Below are 8,852 nucleotides of genomic sequence, written 5' to 3'. Positions count from 1 at the left end.
TTCGAACTTTAATGCCCTTTAAATTTACCAGCTTATTATCTTCTGTTTAACTTAATGAGCACAACATAAATTAATTTCACCTGTTTCATTAGCAATGTTTTTTATGTTGTATCATTATTTAATTTACAATCCTCTATGGCGTAATTATAGAGACCGGTGATGAACTTTTATTGCAAAACTCTAAAAAGTTGCGCAGTTCAAAGTGTAGTAATCGTAGAATACGCTTGTTAAATGTTAAAATTTGAATATGCATACTATATTACTTATGCAATACACACCTTGTATGTTTTTACCAATTCAACTAGGCATTTGAACTTTTTCTGTCAGCATTTCAGTTGTTTTATTCGTTACATTTTTATATCGTTTAATTTTTAATTTTATTAGTGCACTACGACAAAATTTGATTGAAATTGACTGTAAAAACCTGCAAAATTCTACATAAATAACACATACAAATATATTTCAGGATCTGAAGTCGGAAATTGAAACTACTATAGATCAAGCAAATAAAATACTGCAAGGAGATATATCTGCACCCCCAGATTTGGAGCTGAGGCACCGTTATCTAGGCCCGGGCTGCGATAAACCACAAGAAGAAAGATTCTTTATACTTGATACATCCGAAAAACTTGCGGTATCTAAGAAATAATACCCATGTACATAGATACAAGATAATAAATGCTTAATATTAATATTTTAAGTAATAGTGTAATTAAATTCAATTGTAATATTATGTCTTGAATATAATTATTAGTTTAAATAAAATTTTACTCTTTACTTTTGAACTGGAGTACCAGAAGTAAATCTCGTCAGTTAATTCGTGATAAATTTAAAAAATGTACTCTTATAGTAGAGAAAAGATCTTGTATTAGATAAAAGGGTACAGTAACAGAATTTACTTTAATGTTTTATTTATAATAAATGCTTAGGTACATTTCTATTAAAATACCTAGTTTCATATGATTTTTGTCGTTTCATTTTTATTTTATGAAAAAATCTTAATAAATGTCTAAGTAGGTTTAATACATATTCTGAAATTATCTGGTAGCTGGTAGCCCCAAGAATGTCAACTTAACTGTCACTGTCACAGTTAAACTCAATTATCAAGGATAAGACGATAAGACAATCAATGAAGCTAAATATAAATCTAAATAACTTAATGCGTTAAATGCAAGCAGCAATGAAAATTCTACGATAGCCGCAATCTCAAACTCTACTTTTTATTTAAATTGTCGCACGACGAAAAGTCTTATGGTGTTTATTTTTAAAATTCCTTATATAGAACCACCAAGTGCTATCTCAACTTTTCTGTCCTTGAGTTCGAAACCCCTGGAAATAAAATATAATCAATATAAATGTAAATAAAAATGTGATAAGTGCTATCTTAAGAGGAATTAATGTTAATACAAAGATTATACAGCATAACGCCCCTCAATAAGTTCCAACGTATTAACTACGTGTACAAATTAGTGAACTATTGCAGATTTTGTTATTACAAAATGTCTCAATGTCAAGCGTTATTGCTCTCTTCATCTAACTGCCATGGATATTCCATGTTGGAGTTTGCTAAAGAAGAAATTTGCAATCTTTTAGAAAAGTAAGTGTTTACATATTATAACAATATAAAGTACATAGTTTGTATTTAGTTTTTTGAACTTGAATGAATACTTTATATGAGTTTTTATTTCAATTTTCTTGGTGTTATTAATGTTTTGTACATAACAATGTTATGTTAATTCTAGGAATAACATTGAAGATTTGCTGTTTGTACCATATGCACAAAAGAACTATGATGAGTACACGAAAAAAATAAAAGAGGTTATCGATCCATGGGGATTTTCAGTCACTGGTTTACATACATACGCAGAGCCTGTTGAAGCAGTTTATGATGCTCAAGCAATCTTTATTGGTGGTGGGAATACATTTATGTTGCTTAACACCCTCTATAGCCAAAATTTAGTGTCTGTTATCAGAGAAAGAGTACTTGAAGGGAAATTGGTATACATAGGAAGCAGTGCAGGCACCAATGTGGCTACCAAGAGTATACATACAACAAATGATATGCCTATAATATATCCACCATCTTTTGAAGCTATTGGTTTGGTTCCTTTTAACATTAACCCTCACTATATTGATAAGAGTGATAATGAAACACATAAAGGTGAAACAAGAGACCAACGAATTGGTGAATATATGGAGATGCCTCATGCCAATTCAGTTTTAGGATTGAAAGAAGGCTCCATGTTACATGTTGATGGTGGCTCACTAGTATTAAAAGGAGTTGCTGGTGCAGTGTTATTTCAAAAGTAAGTTGCATAATTAAAATTAGATGACAAATATGTAAAGGAGATGAGGATGTATCAATGTATACAGTACATATTCCTTACCCCATTTGTTGCAGCACCTATTTTAAAAAAATGTTTGCCATGGTTCTAAACAATTTTGAGCCATGGTGTCTATAACACAATGTTCATGTCATTCTGGAAACATTGCATTTACTATATAAAAATCGAAAATGTTACTTTCGAAATCATGATAGTTTTGTTTTCGGCCACCCCTTAACAAAGTTAATTTGGGTTAATCAAAACAATCAATTTAAAATGACATGTCTCTTGTGTTATAAGCCAAGTTTTAAAAAAATGATAACACACCCGTTGTGCCATACACAACATATTGTTTAACACATTAGCAGCCATGTCGGACTGTATGTCCGACAAGCTAATGTTTCAATCAGGGACACATTGTCCGACACGGTCTGATTGAAAGCCGTACTTTCATTCAAAACCTCGCTGTGGCTTTTAATCGAATTGTTGTATACAGCGTGACCCGCAAGGGCCCATTCAAATGGTTTTGGACAATACTAAAAAAAATTACGTTTTTCGAAAAATCATTCTGGCAGCTAATGTGTTAATAATTGTAAATTTTCATTTGAGCATCATTATATACTATATATATATATATCTTTTGTTTCAGAGGAGGAAAGAAAACAGAATATAGTGCTGGTGATAATGTATCATTTTTATTAGAGGAATGAAGCTATAACTTTAACATTCATGAGATTTAAGAGAATTATTATAAGTAAGAAATCTGTAAATGTAAAGTATACACTATTCTATAAAAAGGTGAATTTACTTTAATATCATATTCTACACTAATTAAGACTTAAAAAGCTTACAAGAAAATATGTTTCAATATATTTTATATAAAATAAGATGGTTAATAAAAATTATCTCTATTGCACATTGTTTTTATCCATCACATAACACTTCCATCACTCACAAAAATTTCACTGTACCAACACAATATTTTGCACTTAAACCACTTAATCAAATTCTAGTCAAGGGTCATTCCCAAAATACTTCATTATGAACATTATCTAGATTTAATTTGTTTTTGGCATTTGTCAGCCAGTCATTGGTTCTTGCATCAATAAAGCTTGTGCTGCATGAAATAGAGATGGCTGCGGGGCGACGCGAGACTGCCCTGTACGCTCAGTAGCTGGTAAATGACATAAATATCTTCGTAAGGCTAAATCGCGTCGTGCACTTAAACCACGTGTTATTTCGCAGCCAGATCCAAATAACACAGCACGCTGGCGTTTCCTCTTTTCGATAGACACCTGGGAAAAAACGACTGAATTACACTCTTAAAAATATACATTTTGTCTTTTGTATGGTAAAATCTTTAACTATATAAAATCCACATTCCTAAGGGCGTCGTAAGGGCTCAGGAGGGGACGCTGATAACCAACCTGAATAGCAGCAACTGGATGTAGAGAATTAACATCTCTAGCAATATCTTTCTCTAAACTATCTTCACATTCACCATTCTGTACCACAGCACTGTCAACATTATTTGACTCTTGTTGGCCCTTCTCTGCTTGAAGAGACTCCGCATTTTTGTCTAGAATATTCTGTACTATGTCTTTGCCAGCCATATGTAAAGATAGGCCAATACGAGCTAAAACACGTTCTGGCCGCCAACGATCTCGAGCCCCGCCAGTGGAAGGAACTTGTTCTCGGCGTCGCGCATCAGCCACCAAACTTGCCCAGTCCACTCCCAATGCATCTCCTAAACCAGCTGAAAAACAATTTAAATTGATGAAAACATATTTCTATTCGAAAATAGTTTGATAAAATAACTAATTGATTCATTGCAATGTTTTAATTCAATATCAATTCTCTATTACGTACGTTGAAATACTGTAAAATCAAATATTTTCATTACCTCTTGTTCGTTCTTCTTCTAATTCTCCATCAGATATTTCTTCAAAATCTAAATTGGCGACATCATCATCATCTTTTCCTTCTTGCGATTCTTTCTCTTCACCAGCGCCACTAGTATCCTTAATCAAAAACAAAGATTTCACATTAAAATTTGCTGCAAGTACAAAAAATACTTTCCACCATAAAAGTTCTGTTTTATACCTGTGTTGACTCTTTTTCAGATCCCTCAGGTTTTGATGTTACTTCATCAGTTGCCTTTTCTGCTTCATTTCCTTCCTCTATGTTTTGGTCTATCATCTTAATAAAATAAAGCACTAGTTAATTACTTTTAAACTTATTACAGTATTTTTAAATGCCTCGGCGGATCGGAATATCGTACAAGTCGTTGGGAAGAGCACGATTTTAGATGTACCAGGACATAAAGGAATATGGGGAAAGGGCACTGTGCATTGCTTACAATCCTAACCTAAATATATCCCATTATACTGAACTAAATTGTAAAATGTAAGATATATTAAACATTTACAATCTTTTTGAACTGGACTTACATCTTCTCTTTCCAAAATATCGTCAGGATCATCACTTATTTCACTAAGATCATCGGGCACTGGTTTGTCTTCAACTTCAGGTTCTTCCTGTGTTGATGGAGCAGATGCTGAAGCTACAGGTGGCTGAGTTTCTTTGACTGTAGGTTCCGGTTCGTTCCTTGGACCACGGCGTTTGTTGCTATCATTCCTCCCAAGATCCATTCGTATTCCACGATTAAAATCTTCTGAAATACAGAAATAACTCGTTTAGTCTTTGAATTTCAATACTAATTAGTATATTTAATACATACTAATTAGAAAAACCTAACCATGATGTCTACCACGATGTGGCCCGGGAGGATGTCCGCGATGATGCCAAACTTCCATGTCGGCATCCTTTTCTCCCCACTCAGGCATCTAAAATAAAATTGTAGTGTGAAAACTTTGTGGATGATAATAGTAAAGTAAATGTATAAAATATAAAAATAGATAATGTTCTAGTCTACAATATATTTATATGTGCATACCAATGTGAGGATAAGGACAGCCAAGGAAAATGTGGGAAAGAATAGGACATGAATAGTTTCTTTTGCGGTAGTCAATAAGCTCATACTGGTACAGTGTTTTGTAGAAAACATTTGCCTAGGACAAAAAAGAAAGGGAAATAAACAGATACCTTTAAAGTTATATTGTAAATATGTGTTACAAAATACCTGAGAATCATGAATTGGCCAATGACGCTCCCTACCCCAATCTCCTGGACCACGATAATCTTCATTATCCCAATCCTTATGTGGATGTATGTATCCACGTTCGCGATCTATGGACCCAGATCGACCCTCCCATGAATGTTCGTGATGTGGCCGCCGGTCGTCATATCCTTAAAAATATAATATTTATACCATCAACTTTTACTAACATCAAAAATACTTTTTCTAAACTTCTCAGACTTGTTTTAAAATATATGATGATAGCTAAAGTATAATTACCTATATCAACTCCTCTATGATCACCCATTGATTCACCGTAAATTCTTTCCTCATCTTCCGGATAACGTGGAGGCCCAGCCATATCATATCCAGGGTCATAATGTCTTTCTCTTCCTTGAATATACCCAGGAGATCTTTCGTCATCCCTGGGTACTCCATCAAAACGATCATCTATTCTGTCATAGTGCTCCATGTTATGACCATGATCATACTGACGTTCCATGCCCATTTCATAATCACCTGGTTCTCTTTCTAGACTGTCTAATCTATCTCTCTTAGTTGAACGATCTCTTTCTAATCTATCTTGTTTTCTTCCACCTCTGTCAGAATGATTGTCTTGTCTGTCCTTTGAAGTTGTTGAATTTTTATCACTTTCTATTGTTCTGTTTGAAATTGCTGCAAGAGCAGCTAATCGTTCCTCTGGCCGAGGTAGAAGTCTTTCCATTGGCTTATTAGGTTTTTCTAAGCCTTTATCAGATCCACCTCTGCCACCTAAGCCTCTATCCCGACCCCTTCGTTTATTATCATCTCTTTTTACATCTTTATTTCTATCTCTTCCCCTATCTTTTCTGTCATGTCTGTCTTTATCATCATGTTTTTCTTTTCTTCTTTCCAGGGATCTATCTTTATGATCCCGAGTCCTTTCTCTGTCTCTGCTTGCAGACCTTTTCCTGTGCCGTTCCAAACTGCCTTCTCTTCTAATTAGTTTCTTTGGCGAGACTGGTCTGCTCCTTTCAGAGCTGTCTTTTCTTCTTGGATCCTTTGGGTGTGACCCATGTCGACGAGGCGATCTTGATCTAGCCTTTTTGGGAGAGCGACTTCGACCTCTGCTACGATCTTTGTCTTTCTCGCGCTCTTTCTCTCTTTCTTTATCTCTATCTTTGTCTTTGTTTCTTTCCCTATCTTTGTCACGGTCTCTCGCTGAATGAGGAGAAATACTTCTGTTTCTTTCCCTTCTTGGTGGTGATTTGGCATGCTTAGGAGCACTTTTGGTGGCAAGACTTTTAGATGTAATCGGCGGAGTGCCTCCAGACTTTTTCCCTGGCGAAAGAGACTTCTTTCCTAATGCTGCCTTTGTCAATGTCTTTTTCTTTACATCAGTTTTCTTCAACACTCTGTCATCTTTTTTGACATTAGTCTTTTTTGACTCACTTTTGTCCCTTTTTAAAGAGTCATTTTTTATCAATTTCTTTTTAGATGGGGTCTCACCATCAGAAGAAGAGCTAGAATTTCTTTTAAGTTTTGTTTTTTTCACTTTTCGTTTAGCATCTCTAAAATAGATTTTAATCAGTAAAAAAAATACACAATATGTGATGGGCAAATAACTTTAAAATTTACATAAAGAAATCAAGTTACTGATTCATAAACCAGCAAGAAGCAAACAAAAATATTGAAACAATTTATTGGCTCCTCAGTAGTTATTATGAGAACTACCACCAAAAATCGAAAAGATTCATAACCTATTTTATTTGTTGTTAAATCTTGTTAATGGCTCTCCTTTAGTGGTTTGGACCAGAGTCCAGTGTTTAAACCTATTTTACTCAACCCATCTTTACTTAACTATCACACTAATAATTCCTAAATAGACTAAATAGAAATACACTGATGCCTAATTATTTATTATTGCTAAAAAGTTACGTGTTAAAGTTCTCTTACTAAAGAGTTGGAGCAATATAATATCCATATACATACATACATAGTGATAATACCCATACACCTGGTGGCCCTAAGTCAAAGTAAATTATGATAGATCACTAATACCTTCATGTAAATATGAAAAAGTGTAAGACCCATTTTTATTGTCCATGTAGGTTTTACATAATTTCTGGCAGAACTAACCACAACAGCAGCACCTCTATCAATGGGCCAGATATATTTTACAATTGCCAAGATATAGGACTATCAGATACTGATATTTATCATATTGTATGACTTTTGTTTTAATGTACTATACATATATGCAAAAATATATATTTTTTTTAAACAATGGACTGATTTTTAACAATACCAACATATTCAATCAATTTTGACATATAATACTTTTATAGATCTAAGAAGTACTTTTATTTGATAAAAACAATATTATGATTCACATCACATAAGACCAATAATTGGACTAATGCCAATGACAATCTTGACTTTTAAAAACAAAAACATTATTATATTCAGAATGTAATGAATAAAAAAACCATATAATCAATAGGTATGTAATCAAATGATACATTAAAAATTACCTGCCAGATGAAGATGATGATGTAGTACCATCCGAAGAAGACGAAGATACGCTCGAGGAACTGGAGCTACGAGACGAAGATGAGCTGGATGCCATTTTTTTCTTATCTTTACGCATATCTTTACTTGAATCCATTTTCAACTGCAATTCTAATTCGCGCTGCAACTGCTGTCTCCTTTTCTCCAATACGTCTGTGTCAGCATATTCTAGGTCACTTTGATCCCAATTATCGATCTCTCCATCTGGACTGCGCCCTGTTCTAACTACCACTGTTGAATGCAATCTGCTTTTAGGGTCATCTTTAACCGAATTCTTTTGATCACTATCTTTATTAGCCGCTCGCTGTTTCGATGGACTTATTAACGTATGCGTAACAGCAAACTTGCAGCTTTTGCCGTAAGCGCAACTGCCGTGTTGTGCCCACTGTCTACAATATTCACTTGTTTTTTTACCACTTGTACTAGAAGTTTTTTTGGTCCCAAGACGCTCAAAAACACTGGGTCTATTTGCTAGGTCCTTTGTTTTCGGCAATTCCACAGTAATTTTTCTTTTTCCTTGTTTTGACATTATAATTGAAAAACATTGGTCTTACCAAGTACACAATTAATTGAGACGAATACGCATTTACTTTGTCATATGAAGAGTTATTTTTTACGATTACAGAGGACATAAATTATTAAAAAATTATAGATTATTTTTTTATTATGTTATGGAAAAAATATTTTACTTTAGTATAGAAAAGATTGATAAAAACACCGACACCGATTCAAACGGCCGCCATTTTAATATTTTTTTGGCAGAGCGAATGCGTATCAAAGAGTATGTAATTATTTAGTGCACTAAACACACCATACTTATAGATGACACGGCTTATTTT

At 33.9% G+C, this 8,852-nt stretch overlaps 2 protein-coding genes across 2 annotated transcripts; one reads left to right on the top strand and one right to left on the bottom strand.

The window, feature by feature from the left end:
• The first annotated feature begins 1,077 nt into the window (after nucleotides 1-1,077).
• On the top strand, nucleotides 1,078-3,240 carry LOC106118284 (probable alpha-aspartyl dipeptidase). Its single transcript, XM_013312904.1, has 3 exons — nucleotides 1,078-1,597; nucleotides 1,743-2,306; nucleotides 2,974-3,240. Exons 1-3 carry the CDS (start codon nucleotides 1,398-1,400, stop codon nucleotides 3,032-3,034), a joined length of 825 nt encoding a protein of 274 aa, XP_013168358.1. The 5' UTR covers nucleotides 1,078-1,397; the 3' UTR covers nucleotides 3,035-3,240.
• Nucleotides 3,241-3,343: 103 nt separating this feature from the next.
• Nucleotides 3,344-8,767, bottom strand: LOC106118283 (zinc finger CCCH domain-containing protein 13). The gene is made up of 9 exons (XM_013312903.1): nucleotides 7,977-8,767; nucleotides 5,743-7,013; nucleotides 5,467-5,633; nucleotides 5,083-5,170; nucleotides 4,775-4,998; nucleotides 4,428-4,523; nucleotides 4,228-4,345; nucleotides 3,752-4,080; nucleotides 3,344-3,619 (listed from the first exon to the last, which is right to left on the bottom strand). Exons 1-9 carry the CDS (start codon nucleotides 8,540-8,542, stop codon nucleotides 3,404-3,406), a joined length of 3,075 nt encoding a protein of 1,024 aa, XP_013168357.1. The 5' UTR covers nucleotides 8,543-8,767; the 3' UTR covers nucleotides 3,344-3,403.
• Between the last annotated feature and the right edge of the window lie 85 nt (nucleotides 8,768-8,852).

The sequence above is a fragment of the Papilio xuthus genome, unplaced genomic scaffold, assembly GCF_000836235.2.
Source record: "Papilio xuthus unplaced genomic scaffold, Pxut_1.1 DF827597.1, whole genome shotgun sequence".
Lineage (NCBI taxonomy): Eukaryota > Metazoa > Arthropoda > Insecta > Lepidoptera > Papilionidae > Papilio > Papilio xuthus.
Note: the sequence above shows the minus strand (reverse complement) of the source record. Positions and strands in the feature narration are given on the sequence as shown.